At 50.2% G+C, this 20,708-nt stretch overlaps 1 protein-coding gene across 1 annotated transcript in view; it reads right to left on the minus strand.

The window, feature by feature from the left end:
* The window catches only part of MAN1C1 (mannosidase alpha class 1C member 1), a 151,788-nt gene that overhangs the window by 73,257 nt on the left and 57,823 nt on the right, over window positions 1–20,708 (minus strand). Inside the window, exon 2 of the mRNA XM_025278710.3 lies at window positions 14,824–14,920. Within this exon, the coding sequence (XP_025134495.1) occupies window positions 14,824–14,920 (97 nt within the window). The remainder of the gene's footprint in view (window positions 1–14,823; window positions 14,921–20,708) is intronic.

Raw genomic sequence — 20,708 nt, forward strand, 5'->3', positions numbered from 1 at the left:
AAGCTGTGTCAACAGAATCTCCGCGGCAATCTGCTTTTAATCAATAAACACACACGGGCCCATCTTTGCCCTTCACTAGTCCCCTGGACACCCCAAAGCACCATCTGGACCCAATGACACGCTGGTGTCACACAGGGCAGGTGACGCAGGGACTCCTGGCCCACGGGGGGCTCAGTCCCTGAGGTAGAAGAAAGAGGACGGAGGCGCTTCGGAGGCAGAGAAGCCTGGGTTGGAACCGCCGTTCTGCCTCTTTGCAGGCCTGGGTTGGTTAGTTCTTTTCAGAGCCTTGGCTTCCTCGTTACACCCACACCTCAAAGAGGCACCATCAGGAAAAAACGAACTCACGAGAAGGTTCCTGTGCTGGCAGGTGGGCACCTGCAGCGAGTCCTGCCAGCCCAGTTCTAACAGAGACAAAAAACCCTGGGCTGTTGGCAGGTGTACTGCTAGCATTCCTGACAACAGTTCTTGTCAGGAAGGCCTTCCCATGGACAGTGAGCAGGTGCAGGCTTTCCCAACCCGACTTTCACAGGTCCAACCTTGGTAAAATAAATAAATAACAACTCAAAATAATCTTTTACGGTTGCATTGGTATAAAGAAGCTGGATTCATTATTTTATATTTGCATTTTCTTCTGATTTGAAAAGAAATTAAAATGAAAATACTTTTGTAAGCCCCAGGCACTGCATGTCAGGGAGAGGTTAGGCCCTGTGCAGGGAATGCCTGGCTGGATATGGGATGCTCAGACAAGATCTCTTCCCTTCAAGCCTGCACCCCTCCATCTCCACTCCCACCAACCGTCCTTGTGTCTGAGCACCAACATTCTACCCAGCAGGACCCCTTGACCTTGGTCTAAGCTGCTCCCCAGCCTGTAACAGAGGTTTCACGGGTGTCTCTCAAATCCCTGAGTAACTCTGGGGTAGGTGCTGCCTCCTTCCGTATGACTCCTCCTAGGTGCCACTGTCTCTGTGACTCCCCAGCAATGAAACGTGGGGAATGTGATGAAAACTTTTCACATAGTCTCAAGAACTTGCTCAGCAGCTCTCGGTCAAAACTGAAGTCCTCTCTTGCAGCTGCGTCATTCAGGCGCCCACGTTCTGTCCGGCTGCACAGGCAGACATCATTTGTCTTTTCTCCAATGAGCTCATCGCGTTGTTCTTTGCACCCTCTTCCCCGCTCCAGACCTGGCTCAGAGCCCAGCACATAGTAGGTACTCAATGCAAAGCTGCAGAGCTGAATGAAAACTCTCCACGTCCCCCTGTGTTCTCAGTTGCTTGTTGCAAAATAACATCCAGACACATTTCTGGGCAGCTGCTATTTTGGGAATGGGTTGTTTAGGGAGTGGAGCCCTGGCTGCTAGATGTAGGAAGCAGGCAGACGGCCTAGGGCATGATGGCTCCCTTCCTCCCTGTCCCAATCATTTGCTTGGTCATCGGTGGGATTAGACAACAGCAATTATCCCACATGGTCTATTCCCAGAATTCAAAGTTACTGGGGGAGAAAATACAATTGTGCTTTATCCAGTCATTAAAAAAAAAACAACAACAAAATAAGAGCAGTGGATTTCAAACCGCCTTTCAGACTTGATGAAAAGAAAAACAAACTTGAGTATTAGCTTCAAATTGTGCTGACAACAGACTTCCGGATCCTTTTGTCCTCCTCCAGGCTCTTTTCAGAATTTTTCAACAATTCCTATTGATCCCTGCGTGGTTCTCATGCTGACCATTTATGCCCCCTCTGCGGAGCAGGGAACCGTTCCGCCGGCCTCAGAGGCCCCTGCGGGGAGGTGGGGGGATGTGAAGTCCGGCCCCCTCCCTCCAGAGGAGTGGCCACCATGGCCCGTGCAGCCCCTCTCCCCCTGTAGCTGATCAGCCAGGCTGAAACACACTTCAAAGTGGCTCAATTACCCTACTCTTTTAGGACCTAGAAGTAACATGAGAGCCCATATGCCAGAGGCCCAAGGAGTATGGTGGGGAGATGAGTCCAGAGAGGGAAGGAGCTTAGCCTGGGTCACACAGCAGATTGGTGGCTGAGAAGCCCTAAGAAGCCAGGTCTCCTGGCTTTTGGGGTCTGGGGTGGGGAAAAAACACTAGGAAGCATTCATAGGACTCCCTTAATATGCCAGCTGCCCACAGAGGGTCTCTCACCATGCCCTCACCCTCTCAATCCACAAAGAACACCTTTTAGACCCCAAGGGGACATAGTCTCAGAGAAGGCAATGGCACCCCACTCCAGCACTCTTGCCTGGAAAATCCCATGGACGGAGGAGCCTGGTAGGCTGCAGTCCATGGGGTCGCTAAGAGTCGGACACGACTGAGCGACTTCACTTTCACTTTTCACTTCATGCATTGGACAAGGAAACGGCAACCCACTCCAGTGTTCTTGCCTGGAGAATCCCAGGGACGGGGGAGCCTGGTGGGCTGCCGTCTATGGGGTCGCACAGAGTCGGACACGACTGAAGCGACTTAGCAGCAGCAGCAGGGCCGTAGTCTTGCTCAACCTGCCCTTTGAGGTCTTTGCACGTGTGTTTCTGTACCCATGACCCCGCTCTTACGCTCCTTTCATGTTTCAGGCCTCAGTAGAGGCCATGTCCCCTCCCCACTCAGGAAATCCTTCTGAAGCCCATGCCTCCAAGGATAAGTTAAGGAGCCCTTGGTATGAGCTTATACCTCACAGCACTCATATTACCTTAACTGAAACTACAAGTTCATGCATGCATCTCCCCGCTAGCCTGGGACATCCATGTGGGCATCCATCTTGCTCCCTGGCACTTGCCCTGTGTCTAGAGCGGGGTCTAGTGGCACATAGTAGGCACAGAATGATCACTGGCAGGTAAAGAAATGGTCTCCTGTGATCCAGGAAGGTGTTTCACCCCCAGTCCACAGAAGAGAAAACTGAGTTCAGAAAGGAAACATTCCACTTAACCAGTGAGTTAGCGGAAGAGTTGGGGTTTGGACAACTCAAGTCTCCTGACTCCAAAGTCAGCATTTTCTCTGTCAAGACCCCTTTCCTAGCCAGTAACTGAACTAGAGAAATTTCAATTCATACCATCTTGGCTCGTGTGTCATAGCCAAGTGGGCTGGGAAGTAGAGAGGCCACCCATGGTGCTGGGGAGACACTGTGGGGAGCGGAGAGTGAAGGAAGCCACTTCTGGCCACTCCTTGCACTGCAAGGAGGCACTTGAGGCCGGCTGGCCCGAGAGCCTCCATCTACCAGTAAGTCCAGGCAGGAGGGGTAGGGGCCAGCTCCACACCAGGCCTGGGCCAGCTCCACACCAGGGCTGGGCCAGCTCCACACCAGGGCTGGGCCAGCAGCATAGAGTGGCTCTGCCTTGGGGAGCATAGGCCCAGGAAGCTGATGCTTTAAACGTGGGGTGTGGTGGGATCTTGATTCGGAGGGAGGCAGCATTCAGCAGGAGCCTAATACTGAGCACAGCAAGGACAGCAAGCACCAGTGAGGATCGTACAGCCAGAACCTCACACAGCTGGCGGACTGCTGGCTCTGGAAAGCTGGCAGCATTCAACCAAAGCTCAACATCTGAACACAGAAGGACCCAGCAATTCAAACCCTGGGTAGATCTCAACATAGATGACTGCTTGTTTCCACCAAAAGCACATATCAAAGTGTTCATTAACTTGAAATACTCTTCATAGGAATCTAAATGGTGCAGCCACTGTGGAAAGCAGTTCCTCAAAAATTTGCACATACAGTTACCATATGACTCAGCAATTCCATTCCTGGGCATATACCAAAAGAAATAAAAACCAACATTTCATACACAAAAAGTTATATATGAATGTTCATAGCAGCATCATTTATAACAGCCAAAGAAAAGTAGACACAATCCAACCATCCACTAAATGGATAAATAAAATGTGGCATGCCCATACAATGGAATATTACTTGCCAATAAAAAGGGATAAAGTACTGATATCTGCTACCATGTGGATGAACCTTGAAACATTATGCTTAGTGAAAGAAGCTATTCACAAAAGGCCAGTTTTGTATGGTTCCTTTTATAGGAAGTGTTCAGAATAGACAAATCTGGGGACTTCCTGGTGGCCCAGTGGCTAAGACTCCATGGTCTAAATTCAAGGGGCCCAGGTTCAATACCTGGTCAGGGAACTAGATCCCACATACCACAACTAACAGTTTGCACACTGCAGCTAAGACCTGGGGCGGCCAAAGGAATAAATAAATATTAAACAACAACAAAAACATAGACTAATCTATAAAGGGATAGAAAGCAGATTAGTGGTGGCTTAGGGCTGTTGGGGCGGGAGGGTTGGGGGGAAATGGTGAGTGACAGCTAAAGGGTGCAGAGTTTCCTTGTGGGACAGGGAAAATGTTTTAAAACTAACTGTGGTGATAACTGCAAATATAATCAATCACTAAATTTTCAACAAACAAATAAACAAAAAGTGTTTACAGCAGCTTTCTCATAATTACCAAATACTGGGAACAAAGATGTCCAGGAACAGTAGAATGGGTAATCTTGAAAAAGAATGAACCCTTCATGATACAATTATGAGTGAAAGAAAGTAAACCATAAAAGTACAGACAGTGTGATATGAACTTATTTTTTTCTGGCTGCACCTTGAGGTATGTGGGATCTTCAGATCAGATCAGATCAGTCGCTCAGTCGTGTCCGACTCTTTGCGATCCCATGAATCGCAGCACGCCAGGCCTCCCTGTCCATCACCAACTCCCGGAGTTCACTGAGACTCACGTCCATCGAGTCAGTGATGCCATCCAGCCATCTCATCCTCTGTCGTCCCCTTCTCCTCCTGACCCCAATCCCTCCCAGCATCAGACTCTTTTCCAATGAGTCAACTCTTCGCATGAGGTGGCCAAAGTACTGGAGTTTCAGCTTTAGCATCATTCCTTCCAAAGAAATCCCAGGGCTGATCTCCTTCAGAATGGACTGCTTGGATCTCCTTGCAGTCCAAGGGACTCTCAAGAGTCTTCTCCAACACCACAGTTCAAAAGCATCAATTCTTCGGCGCTCAGCCTTCTTCACAGTCCAACTCTCACATCCATACATGACCACAGGAAAAACCATAGCCTTGACTAGACGAACCTTTGTTGGCAAAGTAATGTCTCTGCTTTTGAATATGCTATCTAGCTTGGTCATAACTTTCCTTCCAAGGAGTAAGCGTCTTTTAATTTCATGGCTGCAGTCACCATCTGCAGTGATTTTGGAGCCCAGAAAAATAAAGTCTGACACTGTTTCCCCATCTATTCCCCATGAAGTGGTGGGACCAGATGCCATGATCTTCGTTTTCTGAATGTTGATAAATATCAATAACCTCAGATAGGTAGATGACACCACCCTTATGGCAGAAAGAGGAACTCAAAAGCCTTTTGATGAAAGTAAAAGTGGAGAGTGAAAAAGTTGGCTTAAAGCTCAACATTCAGAAAACGAAGATCATGGCATCCGGTCCCACCACTTCATGGGAAATAGATGGGGAAACAGTGGAAACAGTGGAAACAGTGTGGGATCTTAGTTCCCTGACAAGGGATGGAACCTGCCCCGCCTGCATTGGAAGCGTGGAGCCTGGACTCCACTTCCACTGGACCACCAGGGAAGTCCACGATAGGAACTTTTAAAGCAGACAAAACAAATGTAAGGTGATAGAAATCACAACAGTGGTGGCCCCTGGGGACTGCTGACCAGGAAGTACTGGGGGAACATTCTAGGGATAACAGAAATGCTCTGTCTTGATCTGTGGGGGTGGTTACAGGGGTGTATCTACATGTAAAGCTCACTGGACTGTGCACTTAAGATTTGGGTGTTTTATTCTAAGTTACAAGTTACATTTCAAATTTTTTAAAGTATTTAATTAAAAAGATGATGGCTCAAGTCACAGGACCAGAGTTCAAGTCCTGGCTGTCAGGCCTTCCCGAGAGCCCCTGTCCCCCTGTGCCTCTTTCCCCATCTTTAGACACTGGACCAGATGGTTTCAAAGACTCCAGCTGGCACGGACAGTCTGAGATTCTGTGAATTCACATACCTATTTGTCACTGAGTTTGCTGGGAAATTTGGCAAGTACTTGCCATCAATGTGGTGCAAAGAAAAGAAGGCTGGCTGTCTGCTGTGGGCTCTGCCTTGTTTCCAAGGAAGGGAAGGTCTTTGGAAATTGGGCAGGAACACGTCACCCCCAGGAGGGAATGTCAGTTTCAATATGAATCATCTTATGCATCGCCAGTAACTTCCTCTGGGAATAGATACCCTGACTCACTCCTCCCCAACAGGAGCAAGACTTGCCACTAAAATTTCAGATTTCAAGAGAATCGGTATATCCCAAATAGCTTCTCCGAGGCCAAAAACAAAAAAGGAATCAGCCTAGTAACCAACCAAGAGTCACAGAGAGGACACCGAGAGCCCAGGGTGCAAACCTCTTTGTCCTAAAGCAGAGACGGGGCCCAGAGGAGGTCGCCGGCTCACTTGGCTGCTGGCGCCAGGGCTGGGACGGGGACCCAAAGCTCTGAGCCTTGAGTTTTCTTTTTACAACAACCTGCTGCTATATTTTCTAAAGAAATAAATTATGCTCTGTGCTGGTGGGAAGCCTTTTAAATGAAAAGAAAAAGAAAACAGCCAAGATGCATCTTAATTAGAAACTGCTTGGGGGGAAAAAAACAAAATCTTTGCGGGGAGGAGGGTGCAGAGCAGCGGGCTCTGAACGGTCAGCTGCCCAAGAGCCTGAAAGTCCAGTGGGCTGATTTAGAGGTAAGTCTATTGCTTTGCTAACCACCCAGGTGGACATTCTGGTCTTTAGAAGGTGGCCGGGAACTGCGGATCTGTCATTCGAGGCCACAGGGAGGCCACCACGGGGGGCAGAACCCGACCAGCAGCTGCCAGTCCTATCTGTCCTTCACACGCGTGGGGTACATACTTTCACCCTATTTCCCTCCTTGCACTAAAGGCCATTTGCCAGTGACCACCGCTTCTAATCCATTTCCTCTGAGCTTTGACAGCCTCTGGCCTCCGGATGGAGCAGCCTGGGCTCCTCAGACATGTGACTGCCGGGAAGGTCTGTTCGCTGCCCTGAAGCCTGACCCAGTCTACCCAAGGAATTGCGACATCATCACCTCCGCTGAGGCTCATGACAGCTCTTTCTCAAAACAAACTCCAAGCTTGGGCCAGGAATGCGCAGCACGGCCAAAATCAGGGAGCGGCATGGCCTGACATCAGTTTTCCAAGAGCTAAGGACACTTAACAAAACCCAAACCTCTGAAAAACAAAACTTGTAAGAGCGGATATGGCATTTTCAACCAGATAAGTCCAAGTGCCCTGGTGCTTGATAAGACAGGAGACGGGAAAAGGACTGGGAAGGGTTATCTACACTTGGGGAAGAAAAATCTACTGTTTCATGAGGAGTTACTAAGTGCAGGCTCTGTACTCGGAGGACCAAGGCCTGCTGGCCCCCTTTTACAGGTGAGTAAACTGAGGTTCAGAGAACTCTGTCTCTTGTCCAGTTTAAATCAGCAGGTAAATCTGAACCAGGGATTTGAGCCTGGGCACATCTCCAAAGTCAGAACTGCTGCCTCCCAGAAACAGACTCAGAGACCCATGGAAACAACGTGGAGATCCGTGGAAAATGGGGAAATGACTGATTTCCCCAAACGGTCTGCAAAGCACGCAGTTCCCCTGGCAGCCACACTGCAGTGTGTGTGTGTGTGTGTGTGTGTGTGTGAGAGAGAGAGAGAGAGAGAGAGAGAGACTGTGAACCTTTTGTGGAAGGCACTACTAAGTCACACGCCACAGCACAATTGTAAAAATGACATCTTGGGGCCTGGATTGATTCCCTCTTCAACATCATATTTGCTCCGTTTACAAGGCAAAGATGATTTTTTTCCCCCTCTCTGCCAAGGCCAAACATTCCCGGGCTGTGATCTGAAAATTGTGCTGTGTTCATTTTAGCTCTTGACTCACCCAAGGCCATAAATCATCCCTCGAAATGGGGCTCTGGTTGGGGAGTTCCATCAGGAATTTAGCAGGTGGAGGCAAAATCCAATCCGGGGCTCTCATGGTTACCTGGGGCTGGCTCAGAGATTCTGGCCACACAAGCACCTCTATCCTCCAAAGAGAAGATGCCCGAGCTCAGAGCCGCTGACTAAGCAGGACTGCTGCTCTTTCAGGGTCAGCCTGCTGACTCCTAATGCACCTTGGGATGGGGGAGGTCAAGCCAGCTGCAGAAGATGTGAGCACAGCAGGGCCAAGAAGGACGGCCTCAGGGAAAACAGGGCAGGCAGAGACTGCAGGGGGCAATTCATTCATTCGACAATATTTATCAAGAGCCTACTGTGTGCCAGGCACTGCTGTTTTCCTTGGGATGTAATTATTCTCATGATTATTTTACAATAGACACAGTAATAACGGCAGTAGCTTACTGTTAATGAGTGCATATGGGCAAGTATATTTAAGCATATGGGCAGGTTTTCCACACATCAGCTTTTACCTAATCCTCGCCACTGCTGGGTGAAGTAGGTATTATCCTCATGGTATAGATGGAGAAACTGAGGTGCAGAGAGTTTAAGAATCTGGCCCAAGGTCACATGACTAGTAAGTGGCAGATCTGGGATTCAAATTCAGGCTGGCCTGGTTCTCAAATCCATGGTTCATCAAATCCATCATGCTGACAGCCAATGGTGTTTTGCAAGTAGGTGTTTTTAGACTGTTGGGCAGAGATAAAATATTTGCCTATGGTGGCAGAAAAGAGGGATGTTTTTCCTAGGTCCTGTATAGTCAACTGATATCTAATAAGTCATGATGCCTTCGGATGGGTGGCTGCAGACCCTGACCTGAAATACAGGTCTTTCTGGGCTTCCCTGAGGTCAGTAGAGCAGAAGCAGCAATACCACCCACCCGGAGACCGTCCCCTGGCTCCACTCCCTTCTCTACAGATGCCCATGCAGTCATTGGGAGACAGGACAGTGTTGGTGGTTTGTGGAATCCGATGGAGCTGTGATCAAGTCTCTGCTTGATTACTGTATGACTGAGCAAGTCCTAAAACTTTTCAGGCCTCAGTTTCCTCATCTGTGAAATGGGGATAAGTGGATAATTCATATCTTAGCAGAGCTGTGAGGAGGACATGAGAGAAAGCAGCTATAGTGCCAGGTGTGATATATGTACAGGAAGCAGGTGGGCTCTTGGCCCCTAAATCATACACCTCCTGAAAGACAATTTTCTCTTGTTAGAGTTCTGAGAAAGTCCAGCTCCTGGTGGTGATCTGCCCAGGACCACAGGCTTTGCTTTGTCAATTGGGCTAATCTCAGAGTGGGTGGTGCAAAGAGCCCAGGGCTGGGACTTTGGCCTCCAAAGTTCAAATTCCAGACCTACAATTAGCATGATGCATCACCCTGGGCGAGTGTCTTTCCTGCTCTGGGCTCGGTTTCCCCACGTCTAAGATGAAGGAGTTGGACTTGTCATCAAAGGGCCTCTCTGGTGGGGACCTCCCAAGACTCTGTATCCAGTACTGATTTCCCCCACTGCTGAGGGAGAATGAAGGTTTTACGATTGCTCTTTTTGGGAGTTTTAATGCTAAGTGGTTCAAGGCTGGCAGCTGGCACTGAGTGCGAGGTCTCATTACTCTCTTGGAAGCCCTTCTGCTGGCAGGAGGCCAATTTATTTCACAGCCTTGAACCCTAACCTTCCCTTGACTTTTCCCTGTTAAAAATTCCACTGTAAGCTGCTTAACTGAAAGGGTGAGAGGTACACTGCCTACCAGTGGCCTGCCCACTCATGATCTGCCACGGGCACTTGAGGGCTGCGGGGAACAGGGCAGGAGGGATCCGGGCTGGGAAAGCCCTGGAGTCCTTGTGTGGGTCCCTGAGTCCTAGACACTTGGTCACAGCCCAGTCAAAGTGGGAGAAGCGCACGCTGTCCTATGGGTCTTACATCATCCTCATAGCGGCTGAACTGAAGGATGCTTCCTATGTGCCAGGTGTGGATACAAGCACTTCTCACGTATTAACTCATTCAATTCTCAAAACAATCCTGTGAGTCGACATGACTGTCCCCACTTCATAGCTGGAAACTGAGGCCCAGAAAGGTTAAGAAACTTGCCTAAGGTCACAGAGCTGGGAAGTGGCAGGGTAGCATGCAAGCCCAAGCTGTCCGGTCTTAGAGTCCGTGCTCTTCAGCTTGCCCCAGGTTCTAGCAGCAGCCCCTTTTACAGGTAAGGAGGCTGGGCCTCTGAGTACTGAGCGAGCTGCATCCCCAGCAGCAGCTTTAAGGCAGGTCCTCTACACTCTCCTCCTCGAACATGTTCTTCAAGTGGCGGGCTCACCTCTGTGACTTCACAGTGATGAGAGCATCGCCACTGCGTGTCGGTTGTGCCTGTGAGGAGCAGGCCGTGTCCTCCCTGCTGGCAGCCAGCACTAGGGTCTTGAGGGCATTTTCTGGCAGGATCTGCAGAGCAGGACTGCGGTGAATTGAAAGCCACTTTAACACTCAATTGCTCAGGACACAAAAGCTAGCTTGAGAGGTGCCTCACCCAGAGGTCTGACTCTCCAAGTGAGAACAGATTCAGGAAGGGACACATGGGCAGCAGGGAGGAGAGATTCAGTTAGGTGAACCGCCCCATGTGGAGCCCAGGCTCCACGTCCGATGATCTGCCTGCAGCCCCTGTAAATCCTGCAGAGCCAGGCACTGGCGTGAACCCGTCACTCCTCCCCGTATGCAACTCTCCTGGTCCTGCAGGCCTAGGGAAGAGGATGTCAGAGCCCACGCCAGACCAATACACACCAGCATGCAGCTCAGGGACCCCAAACATCCACCCAGCTGGGCAGAGCAGGGTGGGGACGGCTGACAGCTGACCATGCCCTGCAGGGCTCAGCTTCCAGTGAGGTGACTGATGACAGAGGCTGCCAGAGCCCAGGAATGATGCCACCCATAAGCCCGTATGAGTCCAGCAAAAGCAGCAGTGGTGTGACAAGCAGCTTAATTCAGGCCAGTTCATCTCCTACCTTCTAGAATAGTCTGGCTTCCAAGTCCCTCGCGGGTCCAACCCAAACTAGAACCTCCTCCAGGCTCCTCAAATGCCCCGAAACCCTCCTCCTCCGGGGGTGTTCCCATAAGCCTCTGTATCATCAGATACGTTTGTGGCAATGATAAGCATAACTACCACCTATTAAGAATTTCTGTCGGGAAGCCCTGGGCTGGGCTGGGGTAATGTGTTCCTTTTTTTTTTTTTTTTTTTAAAGATTTATTTATTTACTTTTTTTTGGTGGGGGGTAGGGGTTGTGCTGGGTCTTCACTGCTGCATACAGGCTTTCCCTAGTTGCAGAGAACAGGGGCATCTCCTGTTTCAAAGCATGGGCTCTAGGTATGTGGGCTTCAGTAGCTGGGGCTCATGGGCTCTACACTGTGGCCTCAGTAGGCACATGGGCTTAGTTGCTCCGTGGTGTGTGGGATCTTCTCAGACCAGGGATCGAACCCATGTCCCCTGCATAGGCAGGCAGATTCTTAACCACTGGACCACTGGGGAAGCCCCTGGGATAATGTTTTCATTAGTTCTACTTTTCAGAAAACTCAGGCTCAGGGAGAAACGCCTTTCCCAGGGTCACTCAGATAGGGAATAGTGAAGTCAATCTGAACTTGCTGGGCTCCAGGGGCCCAGAACCACAAGCCAGAGAAGGTCTGTTGATCCCCTCTAGTTGTTCTTCATTCTGAGAGCACCTAGATGACCCCAGAGGGGCCCCAAGGAAGGGTTCCCAGTGTACATCTTGGCAGGGCTGCTGGAGTTATCGCTGTACCATTTCCCCCTTCATCCCCAGCAGTTAGTGCCAGACGTGGTGTAAACAAGCAGCTGCTGAGTGAAAGAGCAAGAAACCAAGGCTAGTTTCTCCTTGCCCAGTGCCTGGGGCCCTGCATGTCCTCTTTTCCCAGGAGACAGCCGCCCACTGCGGCTCAACTGCTGGCTGCAGAAGGCAGGCCTCGCTTCACTGCCAGGACTGCTGCGGGCAGGGGGTGATGGGGCCCCCAGGGCCTTGCCAAGGCTGCTCATGGGAGACAGGGGCCTCAGCACCCCCGTGGGCTCACCTGGGCAACTGCCAACCACATGTATTACAGTGGAAGTCTTAAATCACTCCTATATACTTGGCCCTTTGTTTAGGGTGTTCTTGTACCCTTTCGTAGCAACCCAAGTGTGAAAGATGAATGAACAGGAGCCCAGAGAGGTCAGGTGACCTGGACTTGGACATACAGATAGTTCAGGGCAGAGTGAGGACTTGCACGCAGGTCTCCTGGTTCAAGATCCAGGTTTCTTTGCATCGTTCCCAGCTGTCCTCTCTCCCTCAGGCTCCGTGATGGGAAAGGGGTTGGAGGGTTGAGATGTACATCACAGGCCCTGAGGAATTTCATAAAATGGGACTTGGTTCAGCCCAGTTCCTCCCAGTATGCTCTGCATGGGTGCTCCCTCTATCGCCATGAGTGGTCACAGCAGTAGCTAAGCCCACACTCTGCAGTTTCAGAAATCGACAGCCCCCCGTCCACCTCCACCAGTTTCCTGAATATTTGCACCCTGTGCAGAGAGGAAAGGATTACCTCCCTCGATGACACTAGTAACCAAAGCTCTAACAACTCTGATGAGAGCCACACTGGCCATCTTTCCCCAGGGCTGATGCGGATATTGGGGAAGATCCATGATCTGGGCAGGGAAGGCAGTGAGCCTCCAAAACTGGAATCCACACATTTCATATTTGAGGTTAAAGAAACATCTGCCTTCCTCCTTCCAACTCAGGAGTCCTCTCTCCAAACCTGTCCTAAGACAACATTTTGTGCACAAAGATGGTAACACTGTGCTATCTCTATTGGTAAAAAATTGGAAAGAACATTTGTCCAACATCAGTGGAATGGTTAAATGAATTATGGCACATCAATGCAATAATTGTATCCAATAAAAATATTCTTTTTTTTTGGCCATACCACATGGCATGCAGGATATCTTAGTTGCCCGACCAGAGATCGAACCTGTGCCCCCTGCCATGGCAGAGTCTTAACCACTGGACCACCAGAGAAGTCTCCCCATTAAAAATATTCTTTATGAAAAATTTTACATGAGTTAAGGAAACACATGATGTAACATTAGAAAAGAAGGAACATAATATTATATAGAGAAGAAGGAAGAGAATACTGAAGAAAAGATTGAAAGGAAATAAGCCACAGCATGTTAAAAAGCAGAGACATTACTTTGCTGACAAAGGTCCATCTAGTCAAAGGTATGGTTTTTCCAGTAGTCGTGAATGGATGTGAGGGTTGGACCATAAAGAAGGCTGAGTGCCAAAGAATTGATGCTTTTGAACTGTGGTGTTGGAGAAGACTCTTGATGGTCCCTTGGACTGCAAGGACATCAAACCAGTCCATCATAAAGGAATTCAATCCTGAATATTCATTGGAAGGACTTATGCTGAAGCTGAAGCTCCAATACTTTGGCCACCTGATGCAAAGAGCTGACTCACTGGAAAAGACCCTGATGTTGGAAAAGATTGAAGGCAGGAGAAGGGGACAATAGAGGATGAGATGGTTGGATGGCATCACCGACTCGATGGACATGAGTTTGAGTAGGCTCTGGGAGTTGGTGATTGACAGGGAAGCCTGGTGTGCTGCAGTCCATGGGGTTGCAAAGAGTCAGACACGACTGAGCGACTGAACAACAACAAAGCCAAGATGTCCACAGAGGCTGTGTCTATGTGGTACAATGAGTTATTTTTTGCCAGCGTTACACTTTTGATACGTTCTCTTATCCCCTACATGCCTATCATAATTAGGGGAAAAAAGCAAGATTCACCCAAATCCCACCCTCCTACCCAAGGGAAGTGAACTGTCTGAACAGCCAGAAGGGTCAGGATGCTGCCTGGTGTAGATCCTGGGTCTCTTTTCACATAACACAAATACGCACGGGAGGCTTTTCTTTGTAAACCTGCTTTTGAAATTTTTCTGGAGAATTTCATCTGACTTAGGTCTTTGGTTCTTGGTGTCAGGAGTCTGTGCTTCTGAGGAGTGGGAAATACAGGTGAGGAATTTCTGTCTCCAGCCCTGCTCTGCTGAAATAGCTCCTGTCTCTCAGGGAAGAAGAAAGCCCGGTGCCTCCAGCATCTTCTCACGTGAAAGGCCTGTAGACAAGGGAGCTGGCAGTTTGTCCAGGAATTACATTTGAAACCTGAAGCCGTGCCGGCAATGAGGCACTCTGCAGACTCTCCAGCTGAGAGGGGCTTTCAAGGCTCTGGGTGAGGAGGATCTTGTGGCGGCAAAGGGCAGAGAGGTCGGGCAGTGAGGCTGCAGGTCACACTCAAGCTGCCGATACGCAGCGACACCCGTGGGGCTCCCTAAGGTGACTGTGTGTTCACCAAGCTGGCCGGCGACAGACACACCCCCAAGACCCTCAAGGCAGTGTGCGTGCCCAGTTTATCAGAGGCGTGTCTGGTTTCTCTAGGCAAACATCCCAGATCATTTTACAGCCGCCTGAAGGAGCGGATTTAAACCCCATCCTCTGTGTCCTTCAGATCTGCCTGCCTTCTCTGTGGAAACACGTGTCCATCACTCACGGTCTCCACTCACATTTCCAAGTCTGTCTGCTCTGAAAATTAACAACAGGTGCATAGAAAGAAGAGTTTGAGGTGAAGGAGAAGCATGTGGGTTTCCCTCAAACCTAGAAGGCTCAGCAACCTAGACAACCCCGAAGGGAACGCACACTTAGGAGCCTCCAGGTCTGGAGAAAGAGGGACACCACTCAGGAGGCGAAAATGCCAACAATAAAACTGTCCCCGAGCAAGGATACTGCTCGGCCCCCAGGGGCAGGGCTTCTCCCGAGGTCAGCTCACCGAACATGTTCCCCTCGTAGCCGTCTCTGGTGAGGGGCCGGAGCTCGTTTTTCCCCATCGCGTAGCGCTTGTAGCTCTGCCAGGCGAACTGCATCATCTGTAAGGAAGAGTAGAAACAGAGGCTGAGCGTGGAGAGTCGCGGCAGCACAGGCTGGCCGCACGGCCTCACCTCCTGCGGCGGGATTTGAAACCACATTACGAAAACAACCTTCCACACTGAGAAAGACAGCTTCCTCTGACCATCATTTTCATAGTTACACCTGGAAGACCATTCTCCTCAGACCACCCCACGCATCCTGCGTCTACCCACAGGTTCCGCAGAGATGACACAAACGATACTAAGTACCTTCTGGCCATCCGGATGTGAGTGCCATCGTGGAAAGACACCTCCTCCGTGAAGCCTTCTTGGACTTAAAGTGACCCTTTGAAGGGAAGGAAATGAAACTCCCCGAGGGATGTCTGTTAGAATCTAATAGAACCGTCCTCTGTGGGAGGGATTAACTCCCGTTTTGTAGATAAGGAGACAGGTCAAGACAGGAGGTAACCTGCCTGGGGTTACCCAGTGAGTCAGTGAGAATGCCAGGACTTGAGAGCATGCCCTCTGCCCGAGGTCTTACGTCTGTTCCCTGAAGTCACTGCAGGAGTCTCCTTGAACTCCTCCACGCTCGGCTTGGCTGTCCCACGCCTCCAAGCACCCCAGGGGGTCACTCTTAGTTTTCGCTTCACTGGCTCTGGTCCATGAACTCTGGAAAGCCATTAAACTATACTTTCTTTGCCTCAGTTTCCCCAAAGCACCCTGCACAGGTCTTGGCAACGAGTATCTGTCAGCTTTGTCTCCCAGTGCGTGCATGAGTTCCTACTGTGCTAAGTCACTTCAGTTATGACCGACTCTTTGCGACCCTATGAACTGTAGCCTGCCAGGCTCCTCTGTCCATGGGATCTTCCAGGCAAGAATACTGGAGTGGGTTGCCATTCCTTTCTCCGGGGGATCTTCTTGACCCAGGGATCGAATCCGCATCTCTTACATCTCCTGCATTGGCAGGCGGGTTCTTTACCATGAACACCACCATTAGGTCAATTATGTCAGCCCCTTGGGAGCATCACAGAAGCACCTTTGTCCCCTAACTGCGCTTAGCACTGGAGGATGGAGGGATGCAAGGTGACAATTTGTCCCCAGCCCTGCTACCCCGCCCCTCCCCAGGTCCGCCTTTTGCCTTTGATGGCAGGCTGAAGGAAGAGGACAGCTAAGCAGGGCTCTGGGGTGACCATGGGGTTGAGGAAGAGGCCAGGCCAGGCAGTGGAGGCACTCCTGAGGGACGGGAGGTGGGAGGCAGCCTGGGCTAGTGGAAGGAACTCAGGCTTCCAGGCCAGGGAGGCCTGGCTTCTAATTCTCTCTCTGCCCCATCTCTTTGATTTTGCAAGCAACTGAAAGTCTCTAAGCCTCAGCTGTCTCATCTCTGAGATGGGAATAACAAGGCCTGCTCTGCCACAATCCTGAAAGGTTTAAATGAAAGCAAGTAGCTGGAAATGCCCAGTTTTCGACCTGACACAGCAAACGATCAATAAACACAAGTCCTCCTTCCTGCTCAGCCTTTAAAATACCCATTGAGTTCTCCAAGCCTTATCCATCCACCCCTCCTCTCATCCACCTTATTAGTTCTCAGACTTGGACTGCATCCGTGTCACCTGGGGAGCTTGTTAAAACAGGCTGTTGGGCCCCATCCTTGAGTTTCTGATCCAGCAGGTCTGAGGTGGGACCTACGATTTTTGGCTAAGAGACTCCCCATGGTCTCAGGCCACACCTGAGAACCACTGGTCTACTGCGTGTGTTTATTTCCACTTCTCAGCTCACTTCCAGACACTGTCCGGCACCCTTCTGCTTTTCTCCTTCGGTCTCCTGGCCCACCTTTCTGCTTAAGCTCTGTCTTTCTGGACAATGCCCCCTGCACTCTCCATGCTCTGCCACTCCTGGTGCCAAGCCATGTCTTCCAGGCACACCTAGACAGTAACTACCGCCATGCTCACCACTGGGGCCCAAACACACAGGCCCAGAGGGCAGACCTGCCAGGGCTATGACCTGCGATCTCCATGAAATCATGAAACCAGCATAATCTAGTATTATCTCTCCACTTCAGAGATGATGAAACTGAGGCTCTGAGATGGAAAGTGGTCAGGGAGGAACAGTCAGCAGGACTGGTGGTGTACAGCCCTTTCGACTCCCAGGCCAGCAAATCCCACCTCCGTGCCTGGCCTGCTGTGTGGTTTCCCATGAGACACACATGTGAATGTCATGGTAATGCATGCCAAGCACTTGGCACAGGCTTTGGGTCCTGGTTCCATTCCTCTGTTATTTTCTACTTATCTTGAATTGGCAATAAGGGAAACTAATTGCCGGGTATGAGCACTTAAGGGAGACCAGCCTCCTCCCTCAGGCTCTCTTATTCTGGGGGGGAGGCCCTCAATTAAGTCGTGGGGGAGGTGGCTGGGTAGGGGAGCAGCAGGAGGCGGTTCCAACATAGATGGCAGTAGCAGGAGCGGAGGTCGGGAGGGCGAGGACGGAGCCCCACCCCAAGCCCCACCTACTAGAGAGAGAGGGAAGTGGGTGTGCAGGAGTAATTAAGAGAACCATAGGTATCCACGTGTTCTCAAAAGAGCTGTCACTGCAGGGACGTGGGGATGTTTGGATCATGACCCCTCCCAATCAATGGAGGGGAAGGAAGGCACACACAATCCCTGCGTCACTGGGACAGGACTCGGAAGGCAATAAGAGCTGCTCGGTCACACGCACATGTGCCCAAGGGCACACAGACCCTTGAAAGCTCAGCCCAGGCGCTGGATGAGCAGGGGTGACAGGAAAGGTCACAGCCAGGCAGTCTTTACTTCTCTTCCCCACCCGCCCTAACCTACCAGGTGGCCTGTCCTGTGCTCGCTGCAGTTTGGGATGCAGTCATTATGGGAGTGCTCCCTAGTCCCCTCCCTCCGCTTACCTGCCAACTGCTCATCTTTTAAGTCTCAGTGGAAATTTGAAAGGGGGTGTGTCTTCTGAGTAACAGAAGCGCTCAGGAGAAGGCATGTGTCTCAAGGGGAGCTTCTGGGTGCATGCTGCGCTTGGTCACTCAGTCGTGTCCGACTCTTTGCAACCGCATGGACTGCAGCCCACCAGGCTCCTCTGTCCGTGGGGATTCTCCAGGCAAGAATACTGGAGTGGGTTGCCATGCCCTCCTCCAGGGGATCTTCCCAACCCAGGGATCGAACCCAGGTCTCCCACACTGCAGGTGGATTCTTTACCACGTGAGCCACCAGGGAAGCCCCAAGGGGAGCTTCACGGGCACCCAAATGTCCTGATGGACAAGTAGGATCATAAGGACACAAAAGGATGACCCTGGAACTTGTGCTGTGTGCCTTGGGCAACCTCTGGGCTTGGCTTTAGAGATGGACTGTCCCTGGCTTGCAGTTTAGGCAGTTCTAAGGCCTGAAAGGTGACCTGGCCACCTCTTGCCCCGTGCAAACTCCTTAATAAAAGGCTAAGTAATCTCTCTTTGAACACCGTGAGTGATGGGGTGCTCACCATCTTACCAGGCAGCTCATTCAACTGCGGAGTTTCACAAAGTTCTTAATCCAAATCTGCTCTTCCCTGCAGGCCGTGTGGAAGACAGCTCATACACTCCCACCACAGATCTTCACACAGGAGGAACCAACTCTCAAGCCACTGTAGGCTGCCTACTGGCCGCGGAACAGACCAGCTCCTTCAACAGCTCCCCTGATGGCAGAGCTCTGAATCCCCTGAAACTGCAGGCATAGATCATAACATTCTTTCAGGGTGCCCAGATTTTATCACCCATTTGTAAAGGTTGGTTTTTGGTAACAAGCACTTTGTGGGTGTGGATTTGCCATTTGTCCTTAATAACTGCATGTCGCTGGACTCTGCATACCATTCCGTGCTGTCAGGATCTTTCTGGAACCAGATCTTATCATTCAATGTGCGTGTGTCTGCCTGTTTGGGGTATTTTGCCTGCTTTGATGGCTCTGCCATCTGCATCTCCCGCAAGTTTTGGACAGAAATATTCCATGGCTGGGCTGAACACAGAATCAGGGAAACAGCAGCAGGGGCCCTTCACCTGACTCCAGCCTTGCTCTCTGAGTGTCATCTGTCAACACAGGAGGAATCTGCCAGAAAATCAGTCCAAGCTCCGTGTCTCCATTTTGTATACAGATATTGTGAAGGTCAGAACCGAAACACAAAAAACACTCTGTCCCAGTACAGAGAAAATAGATGGTTTCTTTTTCTTTTAAAGAGAAATCAGGGGTTAGACTGGTATGATCTGCTCTTAGAGAACCCATTTTGGCCCCTATGGGTCCTCCTTTTTCGGTCCTAAATGCTTGCAAGTCACCAACTTAAAAACCTATCAGTTCCACTAGGATGGCTGTAATCAACAAGATGGACAATAACAAGTGTTGGCCAGGCTGTGAAGAAATTGGAACCCTCATCAATTGCTGGTGGAAATGAAGATGGCTGCAATTGCTTTGGAAAACAGTTTAGCATAAAAAGTTAAATACAGAGTGTCATGTGACCTAGCGATTGCACTCCTTGGGGCAGACCTGCACAGAACAGAGACAACACAGCAGGCCTGAGACTCTATCCCTAGAAAGGCCTGCTTGCACACTGGGCCCTTGGCTGGTATCTGGGAACTTGAGTTCAGTGAGTGTTCTCACCATTCTCTGATGGGTAAGGGTGGTTTACTGCACCCAGGCGGCACAAACAACGTGGTGTATGCTGAACACCCACTTTCCTTCTGGGAGTCTGGAATTTTGGTACATGTTAGGTGGGGTGTTCTTCCGTGACCAGCCCCCAGTAAAACTTTGGGCATTAAGTCTCTAATGAGCTTCCCTGGTGAACAGCATCTCACACCTGTCGTCCCAATTCAGACAAATGAAGTGTGTTCTGTTTGGCTCCACCCAGAGAGCACTCTTGCACGCTAGGCCTGGTTTCCGTCGGGGCTTCCCGCACGCACATTTCCTCTTCGCCGATTTTGCTCTGTGTCCTTTCAGTGCAGTAAGTCAGCCAGGGGTAGGACTATGTGCCAGGTCCTTGGAGCCATCCTGGTGAATCACTGCAACTAGCCATGGTATTGGGAACCCTGACACATACCCTGGAAAATTAAAGGCATGTGTCCACACACAAAGTCGTACACGCAAGTGCATAGCACCACTATTTGTAATAGCCCCGAAGTGCAAACAACCAAATGTCCACTGACTGATGAAGAAACAAAATATGTTGTTGTTTAGTCACTCAGTTCTGTCTGACTCTTGGTGACCCCATGGACTGCAGCATGCCAGGCTTCCCTGTCCATCACCAATTCCCGGAGCTTGCTCAAACTCATGTCCATTGAGTCGGTGATGCCATCCAACCATCTCATCCTCTGTCATCCCCTTCTCCTCCCTTCAATTTTGCCCAGCATCAGGGTCTTTTCTAATGAGTCAGTTCTTCTCATCAGGTGGCCAATATTGGAATTTCAGCTTCAGCATCAGTCCTTCCAGTGAATATTCAGGACTGATTTCCTTTAGGACTGACTGGTTTGATCTCCTTGCAGTCCAACGGACTCTCAAGAGTCTTCTCCAACACCACAGTTCAAAAGCATCAATTCTTTGGTGCTAGCCTTCATTATGGTCCAACTCTCACATCCATACATGACCACTGGAAAAACCATAGCCTTGACTAGACGGATGTTTGTTGGCAAAGTAATGTCTCTGCTTTTAATATGTTGTCTAGGTTGGTCATAGCTTTTCTTCCAAGGAGCAAGCATCTTTTAATTTCATGGCTGCAGTCACCATCTGCAGTGATTTTGGAGCCCAGAAAAATAAAGTCTGTCACTGTTTCCATTGTT

This window comes from Bubalus bubalis, chromosome 2, assembly GCF_019923935.1.
Source record: "Bubalus bubalis isolate 160015118507 breed Murrah chromosome 2, NDDB_SH_1, whole genome shotgun sequence".
NCBI classification, from domain to species: Eukaryota; Metazoa; Chordata; class Mammalia; order Artiodactyla; family Bovidae; genus Bubalus; species Bubalus bubalis.